This window comes from Aphidius gifuensis, linkage group LG1, assembly GCF_014905175.1.
Source record: "Aphidius gifuensis isolate YNYX2018 linkage group LG1, ASM1490517v1, whole genome shotgun sequence".
NCBI classification, from domain to species: domain Eukaryota; kingdom Metazoa; phylum Arthropoda; class Insecta; order Hymenoptera; family Braconidae; genus Aphidius; species Aphidius gifuensis.
Window position 1 is genome coordinate 20438096 of NC_057788.1, and position 21189 is coordinate 20459284.

At 25.9% G+C, this 21189-nt stretch overlaps 2 protein-coding genes across 2 annotated transcripts; one reads left to right on the forward strand and one right to left on the reverse strand.

Annotated features, from left to right (window-relative positions):
• The first annotated feature begins 2916 nt into the window (after positions 1-2916).
• On the forward strand, positions 2917-7803 carry LOC122851083 (phosphatidylinositol 3-kinase catalytic subunit type 3-like). Its single transcript, XM_044150135.1, is given in 7 exon segments — positions 2917-3252; positions 4157-4351; positions 5009-5457; positions 5460-6567; positions 6635-6823; positions 6894-7144; positions 7218-7803. Coding segments are annotated over 7 exon segments (2664 nt in total). The 5' UTR covers positions 2917-3181; the 3' UTR covers positions 7619-7803.
• Positions 7804-9404: 1601 nt separating this feature from the next.
• LOC122860447 lies at positions 9405-20825 on the reverse strand. Its single transcript, XM_044164266.1, is given in 7 exon segments — positions 9405-9940; positions 10020-17723; positions 17817-19168; positions 19171-19421; positions 19500-19763; positions 19848-19929; positions 20697-20825. Coding segments are annotated over 5 exon segments (9837 nt in total). The 5' UTR covers positions 19676-19763; positions 19848-19929; positions 20697-20825; the 3' UTR covers positions 9405-9586.
• Between the last annotated feature and the right edge of the window lie 364 nt (positions 20826-21189).

Consider the following 21189-nt stretch of genomic DNA (forward strand, 5'->3'; position numbering starts at 1 on the left):
ATCAATTATGCCCCCCCCCCCCAACATTTTCTAAGTCCCTTAATTAATCTAAACAAGATGAATATGGAAAATGAAGGAAAATATAGAAAAATAAAGAATATATAAACGAATAAACGAAAATATAGAAAAATCACTGAATATAAAGACGATATTAGTAGACGACAGTGATTATGAAGTAAAATAAAATTTAAATGAAAAAAAGTTTGATTAAACTAAACAAAGATAATAATTTTACCAAAGGAAATATATTTTAGATTGGACTAACTTTATGGAATAAAGATGCAGAAAATTTCTAGGGAAAAAAGGGTGATGTGATAGCATCAAAGGAATTGAAAATAAATGAATATAAAAAAATTAAAAATATAACGACGACTTCAGCAACAACTAAAACGTTAAATCCTGATTTAACGTCCAGTAGTTTTATATGCAATATTACACGAGAATATTTTAAAGAAGAATCATGTAAATTTTCAAATGAATCATCGTTTATAGTGTTAATTTAAAAAAAGGCTACCTGTTGTTGAGGGTAAATAGTTTTTTTTTTAGTCATGAGATATTATTTTTTTATTTTTAGGGAATTTTAATTTCCTATTGTTTTCGCTTTTCTTTGGACCCCCCCCCCCCCCAACCATGGTAGACACCCCCCCTAAAAAATTTTCTAAGTCCTTTAATCTCAACCATGGTAGACACCCCCCCAAAAAATTTTCTAAGTCCCTTAATCTTAACCAATACGATATATATGGAAAATATAGAAAAGTCACTGAATATAAAGAAAAAAAAAGATAAATATGGGAAAATATCAGTAAATACAAAGAAAAATATAGGAAAATATCAAAGAAAAATCGGTAAATATAAAGGAAAATATAGAAAAGTGACTGAATATGAAGAAAAAAACGATAAATATGGGAAAATATCAGTAAATATAAAGGAAAATATAGAAAAGTCACTGAATATAAAGAAAAAAAAGATAAATATGGGAAAATATCAGTAAATATAAAGAAAAATATAGGAAAGTGACTGAAAATAAAGAAAAAAACGATAAATATGGGAAAATATCGGTAAATATAAAGGAAAATATAGAAAAGTGACTGAATATAAAGAAAAAAATCTAAACAAGATGAATATGGAAAATGAAGGAAAATATAGAAAAATAAAGAATATATAAACGAATAAATATCAGTACGGTTATTAAAATAAAAGAACAATAGACATTAGTAGACGACAGTGATTATGAAGTAAAATAAAATTTAAATGAAAAAAAGTTTGATTAAACTAAACAAAGATAATAATTTTACCAAAGGAAATATATTTTAGATTGGACTAACTTTATGGAATGAAGAGGCAGAAAATTTCTAGGGAAAAAAGGGTGATGTGATAGCATCAAAGGAATTGAAAATAAATGAATATAAAAAAATTAAAAATATAACGACGACTTCAGCAACAACTAAAACGTTAAATCCTGATTCAACCGAGAGAAAAAAGTAAATAAAATAAATACAATCGAACTCGACAATTTCGTAATAAATATTTAACATTGACAGGCTAAAATCATAGTACAACAAAATGAATAAAAACGGAGAGTTTAAAAGGTTAGAAGAAAGCGATTCTGGACATGGAGATGACCCATTAGAAGGAACAAGCAAAATGAATGAAAATTAAATAAATTTTAGTTGTAACAATAATCATTGTAACGATAGAGAATGAAATAAATTTGTAGTCACGAATTTCGATATATATAAAGAAGAAATTAAAATTCCCCCCGCAGGGAAGGCACAGTTGCTTCAGCAACTGTATGATCATTTTTTTTTAAATTTAAACTTGATTTATTTATTATTAATTTATATTCATTTTATATATTTTTTTTGTTTGTTGTTCCGTACAATCGGTACGTAATTTTTGAGTTAAAATAAATGCAATATTCATTGTTAATTAATAATTGAAAAAAAACTAATAAAGTACTCATACGTTATAAAAGAATAAAAAAGAAAAAAAAAATATTTTATATGCATATATGTATTACAAGAATGTATAGGTATATTTAAAAATGTTGTATTGATAATAAAAAAAAAAAGTTTACTTTTGTTCACTTTATATTTATACAGCCGAGACTAGACGAGACTCCGTTTTTTTTTACTCGAGACCAGACCGAGACTCTGATTTTTTCAGCCGAGATGATACCGAGACGAGACTGTTGTTTTGGTCATTTTTCGAGACCGAGACGAGACTCGATCAAATCTCGTCTCGTCTCGTCTCGTGTGCATCTCTACGAGGAACAGTTGGAATGTAAGAATTGTCTGCAAGGTAATTTTTATTATTAAATTTATATGTAAACGAATTAATATTTAAAAATTATTACAGAGTTACAACTGATGTTATTGTTTCAACTGCATTTGGAATTGATAGTAATTCTATCAATAATTTTGACAGTGAATTTCAAAAAGTAAAACTGATCAAATGATATCTCTTGATCTCGATTATCCACAATCAATTTTATTTGATATAAGCGGAAGATTTTTTCAAATAAGAAATAGAAATAAACCTACTTTTATTGAAAAGTTTCGTGATTCATTATTGAATAAAATATGTGACGATAATCTGACTCCGCACTATCAATTATTTTTATTTTATAAAAGAATTATTTACACAGAAGTTAAATGATTTGGTGCAATGACATTTTCATATATGTGGAGAAACATAAAATTTTTTTTAAAAAACAGAGGACCAAAATATATTTAATTCAAAATTTAATCAAAGCAGTTCGCTTCAAAACCGACCAAATTTAAAAATCATTGTAATTTCTATAATACCGACTGAAAAAAAAAAATTATATAACAATAATAATATTTGCACACATAGACTGTCATTGTATCGCAATATTTTTTTTTTTTAACAATACAATAATAATAATAAAAATACTAATATTACCAGTGATGACGATGACTTTCTCTGATTGTCATGTTGGATCATGTTTAATTTACTTTGATGCCAGTGACAGACTGTGACAGACTGTGATTCACGAATTCACTTGTGACACTCACAAATGTTGTTGTAAAAATAATGTGATAAAACAATCAACTGTGGACGAAAAAAAAAAAACAAATGTTATTGTTAATTAATAACATATGGATGTTTAAATAAAAATTATATATTTTTTGTTTATTTATTAATTGACATTGTAAGGATGGAGGACATCAGTGATAAATTTTTTTATGTATACAGTTCATCACTTGACACTAGGATTCAGATTAAAATGTGAGTATTTTTGTTTTGACAATGTCAACAACTTAATTGACAATATATTAATTATTATTGTTGAATTAAATTATTCAATTATAAACCATATGTAGAAAGTTGGATTTGAAAAAAGGAAACTTTCTTTGGACTGGTTATTTTTTTTTTTTTGACAGATTTATTGTAATTTATTTATTTTAAAAAATTATTTTGTTTACAGGTAAATGGAAATTTATAAATTGAATTTATCCTTAAATGAATCAATAAATATATTGTCATCAGATATTGTTTAATAAAAATTAATTTAATAATATATTAAGATAAAAATTAATTTGGAAAAAAAAAAATTGAGTAAATTTGATAAGAATAATCAAATCATTGTGTGTGAATAAAAGTTTAAAGGTTGATCTTTGTTCAATGAATTCGATACAAAAAATATGAAAAAAAAAAAACAATTATTTATCATCAAAAAGATTATAAAAAGAATAATTGAGAAAAATTTATGAAAAATCATTCAACCCAGTAATCTAATCACAGCTTACACAAGATAAATACTTTGTTAATTTTTTTTTTAAGTATTTTCAAAATAAAAAAAAAAAAGAATTAATGAGTAAAACATTTGTGAATTAAAATTAAAAAAATATATATTACAAACAACGTACAGCTTTGTGTCCTTATCCTCGATCTAATTATTAGAACCTTGATAAATAAATGAAAAAAATATGTTTTGATAATTAAAACGTCATTAAATTATTATGGGTATTTTGAATGACGTTATAACAAGAAGTCATTGATCCTCTTATAAATATATTTAAATTTCCAGATAATTTCTTATTAATTATTAAATAACAATAAGGAAAATAAAAAATAAAAGTATTATAATTTAAAATGTAATTTAATATATATTTTTTTGTTTCTGTTTCAGAGGTACCTTGGAAGGAAAAAGACAAAAACCAGAATATGATAAACTTTTGTTGGATCCTATGATAAAATATTCTGGTCTTTATGGAGCTGGTAATGGACGTGGTGATCTTGCTGCATCACTGCAAATATGGGGTGGTGGTAGACCACTTGCATTACCAGTTCATACAGCCTACAAGCCTTTTTCCAACCGATGGAAGTGAGTTTTTTGTTTTTTATTATAAAATTATTAATAATCATTTAAAATATCCTAGAAAATATATATTTACTAGCAAGTAAACAGTTAAATAATTTACATATTTATCTGAAAATGTTTAATAATTATTATGGCAATAATATATAATAATAAATTCAAAAAAATAAAATAAAAAAAAGCAAACATTTCATAGAATATTTTAAAGGTAAATATTAAAAAAATTAAATTCGAAATAATAAAAACAATTGAGTCATTAGTATGACTCATTACAATACGATGATTAATTAATTTATTTCTAAATTAATTAATTTTCAATTTATCCAACATGTATGATAATAGTAAATTTAAAAAAATAAATAAATTATTAAATGTAATATTTATTTATTTTTTTTTTTTTCATATATACTCTTGTCATGATAATTTTTTTGAACATTCAAAATAGTCATTGAATCATTATGTTTACATGTTACTATACTTTTATAATTTTTATAATGATAAATTTTGATTATCTCATGTTTTTTCTACTAATACAAGCTACAAGATGTTTTATATTTATTTTTAATTATAAATAACTTACTTTCTCCATGTCCAAGAATTTGACAAAGCTTCTTGTTTCTCGATTTGACTATATAATAATAATAAAAATATTGATACTTTTAGCTGGAATCAATGGGTAACATTTCCAATATCATATTCCGATCTTCCACGTGATGCTCAATTATGCATAACAATATATGATTGTGCTGGTCCTGGCCGTCAAATAGCTGTTGGTGGTACAACAATAACATTATTTGGTAAACATGGTGTATTTCGTCAAGGTATGCTTGATTTACGTGTATGGCCTGGTATTGAATCAGATGGCAATACACCAACATCAACACCAGGTAAAGCACGTGATACTGATAAAGAACAAATGCAACGTCTTGCAAAATTAGCTAAAAAACGTCGTAATGGACAAATGTCACGTGTTGATTGGCTTGATCGTTTGACATTTCGTGAAATTGAATTAATAAATGAACGTGAAAAACGTACATCTGATTATCTTTATTTAACTGTTGAATTTCCTGAAGTATCAATGGATGGTATTTTATATTCAATAGTATATTATGAAAAGATGGTGATGAAGTTGTACAACATAGATCACAACCAGATGTTGTAACATTACCAGATTATGAAATATTACAAGATAATTTAGTTGAAGTTAAACATCATAAATTAGCAAGAAGTTTAAGATCTGGTGGTAATACAAGAGAAGTTAAACCAACATCAACTGTACGTGATGCATTAAATACAATATTAGCATATCCACCAACAACAAGTTTATCAACTGAAGAACAAGATTTAATATGGAAATTTAGATTTTATTTATCGAATCAAAAAAAAGCATTAACAAAATTTGTTAAATGTGTTAATTGGAAAGTTCCTGGTGAAGAAAGACAAGCATTAGAAATGCTTAGTTTATGGGCACCACCAGATCCAGAAGATGCATTAGAATTATTAGGACCAGCATTTACACATCCAAGTGTTAGAAAATATGCTATTGGTAGATTAAATCATGCACATGATGATGATTTAATGCTTTATTTATTACAACTTGTACAAGCACTTAAATATGAAGATTTTGAATCAATTAAATTAGCTAATCAAAAATTATTACGTGATAATAATAATGAAAAAAATGATAAAGATTTTAAAAATTTAGATACATCTTGTCATGGTATTTGTACATCAAATGATTCAGATCAAATAATACAATCAACAACAACAACAACAAGTCAAGATAAAACACCAATAGATTTATCATCATTTTTAATAACACGTGCATCACAAAATTCAACACTTGCTAATTATTTTTATTGGTATTTATCAATTGAATGTGAAGATCAACCAGATCCATCAATTGCTGCAAAACAAGATACACGTGTACGTGAAATGTATTTAACTGTTATGAAAATGTTTACAACAACATTATCACAAGGTAATACTGTTTGGCAAAAAAGACGTGCATTTTTAACACGACAAAAGTTATTTATTGATCAACTTGTTGCACTTGTTAAATCAGTTGCTAGAGAAAGTGGTAATCGTAAAAGAAAAATTGATAGATTAAAAGCATTATTAACTGATCCTGATCCATCATTTAAAATTAATTTTTCAAATTTTGAACCAATACCATTTCCATTAGATCCAGAAATTTCAATTAAAGGAATTATACCGGAAAAGTAAGTTTACACATTGTTTTATTATATTATTTATAATAATTAACCTTGGATTTTTCATTTTTTTTAGAGCAATTTTATTTAAATCTGCATTGATGCCATCAAAATTAACATTTTTAACGACTGAAAATACTGAATATATTGCAATATTTAAGCATGGTGATGATTTACGTCAAGATCAACTTATTCTTCAAACAATTGCATTGATGGATAAGCTATTACGACGTGAAAATTTAGATTTAAAATTAACACCATACAGGTAATTTAACTTCTTATAAAAATAATAATAATTGATAATTAATTTTTTAATAAAATTAAAATATATTTAGAGTTTTAGCAACAAGTACGAGACATGGTTTTTTACAATTTATTGAATCAACAACAGTGGCTGAGGTATTAGCAAGTGAAGGATCAATATTAAATTTTTTTAGAAAACATCATCCATCTGAAACTGGACCATATGGTGTTGCTTCTGAAGTTATGGATACATATGTTAGAAGTTGTGCTGGTTATTGTATAATAACATATGTACTTGGTGTTGGTGATCGTCATTTAGATAATTTACTATTAACAACATCAGGTAAATATAATAATAAATTAATCAAATAATTATTAATAATAAACTAATTGTAATTTGTTTGTTTGTGTTAAAGGTAAATTATTTCATATTGATTTTGGTTATATTTTGGGTCGTGATCCAAAACCATTACCACCACCAATGAAATTAAGCAAAGAAATGGTTGAAGCAATGGGAGGTGTTGGTTCTGAACATTATCATGAATTTAGAAAACAATGTTATACAGCATTTCTTCATCTCCGTCGTCATGCAAATTTGATGCTTAATTTATTTTCACTAATGGTTGATGCAAGTGTTCCTGATATTGCATTAGAACCTGATAAAGCTGTTAAAAAAGTACAAGATAAATTAAGACTAGATTTAAGTGATGAAGAAGCTGTTCATTATGTACAAAATCAATTGGATTTATCAGTTACTGCTGTTATGGCTGCTTTAGTAGAACAATTACACAAATTTGCTCAGTACTGGCGAAAATAATTATCAATTAAATTATTCAATACTTAATTTTTTTTTCTTTAGTCTGACATATTTTATAATATAAATATATTTATGTATATTTACTCAAAGACTGTGTTCCTTGTTGTTAAATAAGATAATCACTTTTTTAAATAACTCAAAAATGTAAATAATATTGTTATAACAAAACTGTTGATTATTTTTTTTTTTTCTTTTTTCTTTGTGATTTGATATCAAAGATATTTTATATAATGACCAAACAATTATTGAATAAAAAAATAATATAAAGTACAAGATGAATTGGATTTAATTATTATTTTTTTGTTATTTACGTAAATAATCATATTTATTAGTATATCATTTTTATTTTTTTTTTGTTTTTACAGTTTATCATTGTTATTAATAGTTTTATGAAAATTCAGATATTTTTGGGTATCCACGCTTGTTTTTTTTTTTTTTTTTTTTTGATTAAAAAACGCTTAATTTATTAATTGTTAGTTTTTTTTTTTTTTATTTTTCTTCTTTACTTGCAAAATATCGAGTTACTATTCATACATGAATTTCTTAAACAACTAAAGTAGCACAAGGGTTTTTTTTTTTTATTTATTTATTTATTTTTATTTATGTTCACAAAACGAAAAAATTATGAAATTTTTTTTCCAACAACAATTTTAGGCATTTATGAGTACGTTGATTGTTATTTATTATTTCATTAGTACTCTTATTAATTTTTGTATTATTTTTTTTCTTGTTTTGTTATTCAATATTATTGATTAACATAATATTTACATACCTGATTATGATTAGGGTGATACTTAATTATTAAATTTTGATGAAAAGTTTGTCGATAATGATTTGCTATTATTATTCTTTTTTTTTTATCTTAATTTTTCATATGATTTTAAATTCACATTTGATTTATCACAAGTTATATTTACACTACAATTTATAACGAAACTAATTATTTCGATTGTTATATATTTTTTACTCTTCAATACTCCGACAAACTTTTCAATCACTTACAAAAAAAAAAAAAAAAAAGGACAAAACATAATTTTTTATTTTTTATTTATTTCAAATAAACTTTTTTCTTTCTTAATAATAGTATTTTTAACTTTTTTTTTGTCTGTTTTATTAAGGTACTTAATTAATATTCTAAGCTGACAAAGCTTTCGAAAAAAAAAAAAAAAACAATAATAAATAAACAAAAAAAGTTATTTCAATATTGCGCCTCTTTGTTTTTGTTTTTTTTTTTTTTTTTTTTTATTATATAAATTTAGATAATCGCAATAATTTCCTTTGCAATAATTATTTTTTTTTTTTTTTTGTCAGAGTTTCATCGTGGTCTTAAAAAAACATTTAATATTTAATTTCAAAAAAATAAAAGACAAATTATAATATTAATAATGATAATAATAGTAATAATAAATTTTTTTTTTTTACCATCGATATAAACCCACAAACATAATGTAACAAATTTACAATGAATATTTTAAATATCATTGTTAATTTTTTAATTTAAATATATATAATATTCTTCAATTAACTTATGTGTGTGTGTGTGTGTGTATGTGTATGTGTTGAAAAATTTGGGAATTTTATTTTTAATAATATTCATTTTTTAAATCAATATATATTTATTAATGTTTTTCTTTTTTTAAATTGTTATTTCATTATAAATTATAAGAATCTAAATCTTACATAATATCTTAATTGTTTTTGTCTAAGTAATGTGTTTTTATTTTTTCTTATTTTAAAACTCAAATTTTTTAGATTTTTATTAAACCTTATGTTTCTTTTTTTTATTAATTATTATTATTATTATTTTTTGTTACTATATTTACACTTAGAAGTTAGGTTTTTCTTTTTTTTTTTTTAAACTTTTATTTGCATTTGCAAAAAGAAAAAAAAATCAAAAAAAGAAATTATATTTTAAATATTGTTTAAATATATATTTTCTTTTTTTTTTTGTTACAGAAAGGTTTTTTATTACCTTTCTGTAGGTCGTGTAGCTGATACAGAGCTTTCAACAAGATCGTGCCTTTCAATTGGTTCATTATCATTGTCCAATGGATAATAAGTTGGTGTTGCTTCACCTTGTTGTTGTGTTAATCTTAATTCATCTGAATTATCTTGATAAAAACTTTGTGATGCTTCAACATTTCTTGATGATGATGAAGACGATGATTGTTCAGCAGTTCTTTCAATTTCTTGTGTTGAATAAAAACTTTGACTTGCTTCTTGTGGTGCATCATAATAACTTGGTGATACATTTTGTTCATTATAACTTGGACTTGGAGCATCACGTTCAAAATAACTTTGACTTGCTTCAGATGTAACATCCTATAATAACAATAATATATAAATTAATATTTATAAATAAATATAAACAAAAAAGAAAACTGTATTATTTATTATTTACCTCTGGATTTCTAGCATAATAACTTGTTGGTTCATTTGTTTGATCACCAGATTCACTAACAAAATTACCAGATGATGAATTATCTTCAATGCTTGGCATTGATATTGGTATATCATAGCTTGTTGATACATTTTGTTCAATAACAATTTGATCTTCAAAACTTGAACTTGGCACTTGTGAATCAATATGTGTTGAGCTTGAATCTGGATTTAAATTATATGAACTTGTTGGTATTTCTGGTACTCCATTATCATGTATATTTGCATGTTCATTACCCGATGTATCAGGTATAAGACTTGATGATGCAATATTAATTTCATCAGATGGTGGTATTTCATAGCTTGATGTTGATATTGCTGATTCTTGATCTTGATCACGTTCTTGTGCTTCTGGTGTTTCAGGTACATAACTTGAACTTGCTGTTTCATCATCATTACCTTGATTTGTAAATGTTGATGTACCAATACCATCAATATCAACATCATTTGATTGTGATGGTATATTACCTTCTTGACTTAATTCACAATCTGTTTCAATATTTTCAGTAATATTATCAATTTTACCAACATCATAACTTTGAGTTGGAAAACTTGGATCATCAATTTGATCTGATCTACTATTTATATTTGAATTTTCTTGATAACTTTGTGATGCTTCATGTAATGCTGAATTTTCAAATGATTGACTTGGTGGTTCATTATTTATTTCCATTAATTCATCAGCTTCTGATTGTGATGGTTCACGTGAATCTGTTGATTTTTCAACAGATTGTGATGGTGATTCATTATTATCAATTATTTTAAATTGTTCAAATGATTGTGATGGTATTTCTTGATTTTGTTCAGCATCAACTGTATCCTCATTAAATGTACATTCCATTGCTTCAATTTCTTGTACATTTGATGATTCAGCTGTTTGTTTTATTTCTTCAACAGCATTATAAACAATTTCATCAACTTCCATTGATTCAATATTATCACAAATAACTACTTTTTTATCTGATGTTTCAGCTTCTTCTTGATTATTTGTTGTTGTTAATACATCATTTTTTACATCATTATCTTGATTATTATTATCAATTATTTTTGCAGTTGATTGTACATCATTACTTGATTCTGTTATAATACAAGAATTATCAACAACAGCAGTCATACAAGAATCAACAACATCAGAATTTAATAAATTTTTATTATCGTCATCATCATTATTTTTATCTTCAATTTTATTATCAATAATTGGTGTATCACCAACAATTGGCATATCTAATATTTTTTGGCTTGTTTCTGGTTGTTGATTTATTAATTTATCATCATTATTTTTTAATAATAATACATTATTATCAATTGGTACATCTGTTGTAACTTGTTTATTATTTTTATCAAGTTTTTTATTTTTATTATTTTTATTTGTTTTATTATTATTTTTATTTTTAGATGAAAATTTATTATCAATTGTTTTTTTATTAAATTCAATATTATCAGAAAATATATCATCAATTATTGGCATTGATGGAGTTGTTTGTACACCACTTGTAATATTATCTGGTATTGATACTGAATATGATATTGAAGATGTTGATGGTATACTTGTTGATACTGTTGTTACTATTGTTTCATTTGTTTCTAAATTTGATAAATCTAAATATTGAGTTGTTGCTGTTGTTAATGCTGCTGTTGATTTTTGTGTAACATCTTCATCATCATTAGTTTTATGTGAATCAACAGTTTCACCAATATCAGGCATTGAATTACCAGGTAATGTTGTATTATCAACATCAGTCATATAATTTATATTAAATGGTACTGATGATGATAAATTTGTCGTTGTATTTTGTGTTAAGGTTGGTAGTTCAAGTGGTGTCATTATTGGTCTATCCCATGTTAATGATGTTTCATGTACATTTGATGATAATTTTTCAGCTGGTGGTGGTACTAAAGTTGATTGTAATATTGTTTGACTAATTAAATTTGTTTGATTAATATCTGTTGATAAAACTGATGTACTTGAAGTTTCAGGCATACTTATTTCACCTTGAAAATCACTATTTGCTAATGCTGCTGCTAATATATCTTGATTTGAATTTGTTGATACAATTTGTGTTGCTGATGGTTGTTGTTCTTGTTGTTGTTGTTGTATAGTTTGTGATGCATCAAGTGCTTGTATTTGTGCTTCATCATCAAATTGTATTACGAAGTTTGATGAATTTGGATCAATTGATAGTCCATCTAATGCCATTATTGCAGTGCTATCCATTGGATTTGCAATTCCATTTTCATCAACAACATATAGACTAAATGATGGACTACCATCTACACTTGGTGCTGGAAACATTATTATTTGTGAAGTTGCAACTTTTTGTTCATCTGATGTTTCATTACTTTCAGTTGATACTTCAGTTTGTGATTGTACACCAACTTCAGTATTTTGTTTAACAATGACTTCATTTGTTTCAATAGCTGCTGTTGTTGCTACTGTTGTTGTCATTGCTGCTTCTGCTGCTACTACTGCTGATACTGTTGTTGTCGTTGTTGCTACTGTTGTTGTAATTGCTAATGCTGTTGTTGCTGTTACTGCTGATACTAATGGTGGTGGTTGAGATGACAATGTTGTAGCTATTGGAGAAGCAGTAGTAACTACTTTAATTGTTTCTTCAATATCAGACTTTTTAATTTCTTGAAGTGGTGGAGGAGATGATTGTATTGTATGTAGATTACTTGATGATGATGCCATTGGTGCTGAAATATTTCTAAGTTGTTGTTGTTGTTGTTGTTGTTGTTGTTGTTGTGGCTGTTGTTGTTTTGATGAAATCAATGATTTTTGTATATTTTTAACGACTGGTGTTGTTTTTAAATTTGTCATTTTTGGACTACCAGTTACTTTAGTTATTGTTGATGAAACATTTGGTTTTGTTGATGGTGATGATGATGGATCTTGAATTTTTTGTATGAAAACTTTATTTTGTAATGATTTTAATGGTCGTCCTTTCGGTGTATTTGCTGATTTTTGTATTGTTGTTGCAGGAGAAGATAATAATTTTGTTTTTGTCATTTGTAAACTTGTACCAGATGGTGATGATGATGATAATAATTGTGGTGATTTACCACTTTGATTAACGATATTTTGACGAATTATTTTTTTACCTACAGCTGTTGCTTTGGTAAGTGGACTTTGTTGATTAAGTACTGGACTATTTTGTATGATAACTTGTTGTCCAGCATTTTTAATATTTCTATTTGTTGTTACTACTCTAACTCCAGCCATATTTGTACCAGATGTCATTGGTAATTTTTGAGTTTTAGATATTATTGGAGATTTTTGTTGTTGCTGCTGCTGCTGCTGTTGTTGTTGTTGTTGTATAAATTGCATTTTTTGTGTTTTAGATGGTAATGCTTTTGCTGCAATTGCTTTAACTTGTTGACCAGTTATTGGTGTTAACACTGTACCTTTTGATGATTGTAAATTATGTGTTATTATTTGTTTATTACCTTGTGTCACTGGTGATAATATTGTTTTACTTCCACTTTGACCAGCAACAGTACCAACAATTGTACCTTGTTTAGTTACCAATGTTTTTTGTCCAGTTATCATTTTTGTTAATCCACCAGTACTAATTGTTGTATAAACTTGTCCACCTTTTGCAATTAATCTAGTTCCATCACTTTGTACATATATTTTTTGCATTCCAGGAACTGATGTAAATACTTTTGATGTTACAATATTACCTTGAGCTGTACTTATAATTTTTTGTCCAGTTATTATTTTTGATGTTGTTGGTGATGATGAAGATGAGGACGATGATGATGTTGTTGATGATGACGACGATGATGATGTATCAGTTTTTGGTAAAATTTGATTTTTAGATATTTGTGTATAAACTTGATTACCTTTGATAATTTTTTTTTGTTGTACATTTTTTTGCATTGACAATGGTAACATTTTAGTTTGACCAGATTGTGGTGATGTTAATATAACAACTTTATTACCCTGTTGAATAATTTGATTTGGTGTTTTATTTTGTGGAATTGGAATTTTTTGTGGTGTACTAGTTTTATTTGATGGCATTTGTTGTGCATTTGATGTATGAAGAATAATATATTTACTTGGTACACCACCTTTTTGGTTTATCAATGGAACTGTTTTACCTTGTGCATTTTGACCAAATTTTAATTGTTTAAGACTACCTGGCATTAGTGTTTTAACTGATGTTATTGTTGGTTTAGCTTTTGGTTTATTTTTTAATATTGCTGGTGATAAATTTTTCTTTTTAGATGGCGATAATTCACCACTATTATCTGGTGTTTTTTGTGCTAATTGAATTTGTTGAGTAACAGTTGGCTGTGTTGTTTGTACAAATGTTAATGCTGATGTTTGTTGTGGTTGTTGTATTGATGTTTGAATTGTTGGACTTGGAGTTATTATTGTTGATGTCATATCTGGTAATTGTTTAATACTATCTGGATTTAAATCTTCTTGAAATATGAATGGTATTGAATCAATATCTAATTCCATATTTTGAAAACCTTGTGATCCACTTGTAGCTAAACTTATAACTCCTGATGTATTACCAAGTACTTCTTCATTAATAGCTTCATTTTTAGCTTCATCAGCTTTTAAAACTTCTAATTTTTTTGATATTGTAAGTTGTCCTGTTCCAATTTTTCCACTTGTTTTTGTTTTTATTAATTGTGGATCAATTCTCATGATTTTTGTTGGTGGTGTTGATTTATTTCTTTTTAACATATCAATATCTAGTTTGTGTTTTTGTGATCTTGGTTTTTCTAATAATTTTGTTTTTAATATTTGCATTGGTTGTTTTAGAGTAACATTTTCAATGATTCTTGGTTTTTCACGTTTTTTAACTGGCATTATTAGCTCTTGTGATTTTTGTTGTGGTGTTTCAATTATATTTTGGTTGATTGTTGTAATTTTATTAACAATTGGTTCAACTTTTTTAGGTGACGATACAATTATTTCTTGTATTTTTGGAGTCTCTTGAATTATTGGTAATGGTATTTCTGTAGTTTCAATAATTTCAGTTGTAGTTGTTTCAGTTGTTTCATTATCTGGCATTGTTGTTACAATTTCTTCTGTTTGATTATCCATTGCTTCAACTTGTTCCAATAATTGTACCATTTTTTCTTCAACTTTAACGGGTATTTCTTCAATTCTAACTGCCATTTCTTCAACTTTTTCTACTATTGGTTCAATATTTCCCGGTATTTTTTCAATATTTTCCACTATTTGTTCAACATTTTCAACTTGAACTGGTATTTCTTCATTTTCTTGTAATTTTTGTTCAACTATTTCTGTTGTTTCTTCAATTTTTTCAACAACTTCAGTTGTTTCAATTACTTCTTCATTTGATAAAGAAATTTCTTCAATTTTTTCTTCAACAACAGAAACTTCTTCAATTACTTCTTCATTTGATAAAGCAACCTCTTCAATTTTTTCTTCAACAACAGTTTCTGTTGTAACTTCAGGTAATGTTACAACTTCTTCAATAGTCTCCACATGTTCTTCAACAATAACAACATTATCTTGAACAACAACTTCATCAGCTATTTTTTCTTTTTCTTCATCAATTGACATATTAGTATCAACAATCATTGATTTATTTTCTTCACTAACTTCTACATTTGCAATTAATGATTTTAGTGGCTCAACAACATTGACAACTTCTTCTTTTTCTTCAGTTATTATTTTTTTATCATTTTCAACAATAATATTTTCAATAGTTTCTTCAATAACTGTTTCATTTACATCAGAAATTTCATTTGTTTCCATTTGAATTTCGATTGAATGTTCTTCTTTTTGTGGAGCTTCAATTTTACTTTCAACTAAAATTTCATTGACATTATTGTCAGATAAAATATCAGTGTGTGTTGTTGTTGTTGCTGTTGTTATTGTTTCAATAACTTTTGTTGATTCTTCTTTATCATCAGAACCAAAAAATTCATATTGTGATGATTCAAATTTTTTAATTTGTGATTTTTTAGGTGGTAGTTTATCAATTTTATTATCATCATCATCATTATTATCGTCATGTGATTTATTATCACGTATTTCAATATCTGAATTAACTAATAAATCAGTTAAATCAACTGGTGATAATGTATCTGTTTTTTTATTAATATCTTGAATTTTAATTGGTTCACCAATCATTGATTCTTCAGCACTATCAAGTGTTTGATCTGAAAATTCATATTCTTCAATACTTTTAGCTATTGATTTTTTAGATGGTTTTCTACCTCTTTTACCACGTTTTTTAATTGTCAATGATTTATCTTCAGCTTCTGATTGACTGTCATCTGTTCTTGGTGTTCTACTACCAGGACTTGGACAATACATATCAGATTCTAAATATTTTTTACTTGGTTTTCTTCTTCTTCCAGCATTTGATTTTTCATTATCAGATTCAGATGTTTTACGATCAAAATCTTGACTATCTGGTGTACCAGGTGTTTTTGGTTCGTCAATTTTTATTAATGAATCACCATTACCACTCATATAACTTGGAATTGGTGTTTTTCTAGGTCTACCACGACGTCTTTTTTCCGGAACATCTGGTGTTATTGTTTTATTATCAATAAATTCAATTTTTGTTGGAGTATTTATTTTATTAACTTGTGAAAAAGTTTTATCAATATTACTTGAAGTTCCTGATGTTGTTGCTGCTGTTAATTCTGATACTGATAACATTTCTTCTTCAGCTTCAATTGTTATACGACTTTCTTCAATAGTATCAATTTTTTCATCGTCTGTTTTCATTTCTTCATCAATTTTTTCAATTGATTGGTCAACTTGTTCAACTTTTTCTTCTATATCTTCAATTTTTGCTTCAATATCTTCCATTTTTTCGTCATTGATCTCTTTTATTGTTTCAGGTTCAATAATTATTTGTGCAGATTCAATTAATTCATTTGGTGAATTTATAATTTCTTTTTCACTATCTGATTGTAGCATTTCATCAGTTTCATTAATTTTTAAATCTGAAATTTCTTGAACTTTATTTATTTCTGATTCTGAAACAATAGCAGATTCAGTTAAATTTAATTTATTATTTTCTAAATCATCTTCAATTTGTTCACTTTTTTCTTGATCTGTTGTTTCAATTTCTTGAATTTTTTCTTCTTGATCAATTTTATCAATTTCTTCTTTGTCAAATTCAATATCTTGAGTTTTTTCTTCTTTATCTGCTTCGATATCTTGGTTTTCTTTTTCTTTTGTTAATTCAACATCTGTATTTTTATTTTCATTATTCATTTCCAAAACTTGATCAGCATCAATAACTGGTTTATCAATTTTTTCATTTTTTTCTACTATATCTTCTTGCATTACTTCATCAATTTTATCATCCTGTTCTATTTTTTCTTCATTGATTTTATCATCTAGCTCTTCTTTTTCTTCATTTATTTTATCAACTGGTTCTTCTTTTTCTTCATTCATTTTATCAACTAGCTCTTCTTTTTCTTCATCTATTTTATCAACTTGTTCTTGCATTACTTCATCAATTTTATCATCCTGTTCCATTTTTTCTTCGTTCATTTTGTCATCTAGGTCGTCTTTTTCTTCAACCATTTGATCAACTTGTTCTTCTTTTTCTTCAACTTTTTTCATTTCAATGTCATTTTTTGTTTCTTCAATATCTTCAACATCATTTTTTTCTTTGACATCTTCCATCATATCATCACCATCATCATGAATTTTATCATCTTCAAACTTTTCATCAATTTTATTTGTATCATTTTTATTTTCTTCTTGAACTTTATCCAATTTTTCATCATTTTGTTCAATTACTTCTTTTTCTTCTTCAATATCTTCTTGATCTTCATTAACTTTTAAAATTTCAATTGTTTCAATAGTTTCAATTATTTCAGATTTTGATGGTATTAAATCAGTTGTTGTTTCAGCAATTTTAGCAACTAATTCTGTTGTCTCATTTATTTCACGATTAATTTTATCATTAAAATCATCGTCATCATTATCATCATCAACAATATCTTTAATTTTATCATCATTATCTGATTTTTTAATTTCTTCTTTTGATTGTTTTTGTGATAAATCTCCTTGTTCTTCTTCATCAACTTTTTCATTAGCAAATGCTTGTGATGTTCTTGTAAATTCTTTAATAAGTTCTTTTTTACGTGATTTATTTTTTTCACCAAATACACGTGTTATTTTTCTTGCTGGTGGTAATGCTGGTTGTGGTTCTTCATCTTCATCAAAATCAAAACATGATAATTTTGATTTTTGATCATTTTTATCATCACTAGATGATAAATTTGTTTTTGAATCATCCAACTTTTTAAATTTCTTTAATAACGGAGAACGTTGTTGTTGTTGTTGTTGTTGTTGTGGTGGTTGTTGTTGTTGTTTTTCAACTTCAACATCTGTATCAATAAGATTTGTTGAATTTTTAATTGGTGATAATGATTTATCAACATCGTCAATATCTTTATCATTATTAATTTTTTCTTTATTAATATTTTTAGATGGTGAACTTGGAAAATCTTCAGATGCTGAATTATCAAGATCAATATCCATATCACCATCTTCAGATCCATCTTCCCAATCAGCCAATAATGATTCACGTATATGTTCTTCTTTAATTTCCGGATCATTTTTCTTTTTTTTAGGTGGTTTTTCAATACCTTTATTATATTTACGTTTTGGTGTATCAATAATTTTATCATCCTTTAATTTAACTGATAAACTTTTATTTTTACGTGTATATTTACGTTTTTGTATTTCACCATCATTAACAGCACCAATACTAGCACTAACTGTACGACTTTTTTGTGGAATTGGACGACGTACTGGTGTTATACTTGGTCTTGTAACATTATTACGATGTGATTTATTATGACAAATAATAACATTAAGACGTGTTGATGTATAATCACAATGTGGACATGTATATATACTTGGTGTTGATGGTGTTGTTCTTGTTGGTGTTGCTGTTGGTGTTATTGCAGATGATGAATCATTTAAAGTTGGTGTTGATGGATTAAAATTTTTAGTATTTTGTTGTCTTATACGAATTTCATGATCACTTTTACGTCCAATAAAACGTGGATGTGTTATTTTACGTGTATCATTACTACCAATTAATGATTTTCTATTATTTATTGTATCATCTTTATCTTTTTACGTTTTGGTAATTTTTTTTCACCAAATAATGATGATATATCTGGCTTTTTTTGTTCACAAAATTTTGATGATGATAATATATCTGGATCACCATCAGTTAATTTTTCAGCTGTTTCAACATCACCAGGAAATTTATCCATATAATTTGTACCATCTTTACTTCTTGAACGATATTTATCTAATCCTTTTTTATAAAAATCTTTTTGTCGACAATTGTATTTATAAATTTGCTGTATATTTCTAACCAATTCACTGTAAATTAATAATAATAAAAAATTAATATTATATATAATTATTAAGTAATAATTTAAATAAAATTAATAAACTTACTATGAATCTTCTTGAAAAAATTTAACAGCAGCAATGTGTGGTTTTTTTTTATATTGTGCTTGTAAAACATCTGGTAAATTATCTAAACCAGTTACTTGTCCAGGCCACCATGCTGAACCAAGTTTAACCCAGACAATATCACCATCTAAATAACTTATTTCTGTCTGATCACACATTTTTAATTTATCAAACTTTTAACATATAATAAGGAATAACTGTCCTGTTTATTATCAATTGTTTTCGTCTAGTACACATAGATTACATCTGTAATACACGAATATATATAAATAATTATAAATTTCAATTGACATTATTAATTATTATTGTTATTAGAATTTTTATTCTTACCAATAAACAAGTTTCTTAGCAAATTATTTACCAAATTTAACCTGTAGATGTCCACGTCATGTTTAAAGTAACAAATGAAATTCTAAAAAAAAAACAATAAAAACAATTGTTAATACTACTTTTAATAATTGATTAACAATAAAGTTATATTGTTGAGTTTTTTTTTTTGTTGTAAATGAGGGGTTAGAGCATTGTCCTGATGCATTTTTTTCTCATCAGAGAAAAGTAACTAGTTTTACAACTGCGAGACTCAAAGTAACCAACAATCATATAATAATTATTTTATAAAAATATAAATAAAGCTTAGTGTTAATAATTATATATTTATATAAATATAAATAATTACTTGAATAATTGTCAATATAAATATGGTGGCTTTGGAGATGGCCCCCGTGACCCCCAGGTCGTCGTTTCCGTTTAAAAAAAAATAACAAGAAAAAAAAAAAACAGAAATAGCAAAATTGTCAAATGAATTATTATTAATGTTTTGAACAAAAAAAAAATTAATAAATAAACAATATAAATTAACAATAAAACACAATTTAAATGTGAAACTTTTTTTTTGTTTTTTTTTCTAAATCAACACAAACACTGAATTTCACTGGATAATATTGCCTCACCTCGTATATTTTTATGCCCCCACTATTTGCCCTGGCGCGGCTCTCAGAGAAAAAAAAAAAAATGGAATAAAAGTATGTACGAGAAGAAAAAAAAAAAAAAAAAGAGAAAAAAAAACTCCACCGGCGATGTGTGTGCGCCCAAATTTATAATCACCAAACACCTCTCAAAAAATATTGTTGTAATGTTAAATATTATTTTTGCATTTGTTATATTATTATTGATACTCACAGGTAATAATTTAAATGATAATATGATGACTGTTTATAATAAAATTATTAATATTTTATACACAATATCAACGCTTATTTTTTTTATTAAACGACGTACAAACATGTTTCATTACATACCCGACGTGCAACGGGGCAATGGCGCTGGGGTCCATGAAAAATATATCATCCAAGATGGCCGAATGATGTCGCGCTGACGATCAAAGAGAATGCGTGCGCATCAACACTGTCGCCATTGTAAAGAAATAAAAAAAAAAATTAAATTTACTTCTTTTTTATACACTTGTTATTTTTACATTTCCCGGCTTTGTTTATATTTAATTAAATTTATTTAAAAAAAATTAATTCATCAATATAATTTGTGTCAGTTTTATAAGAAAATTTCATTTGAGAATTTTTGGGTTTTTCTTCCGACAGGATGCAATTTTTTTTGCATAATCTGTATTGTTAATTATGATTAAATTATTTTTCGTTATTTTATCATTAATATATTG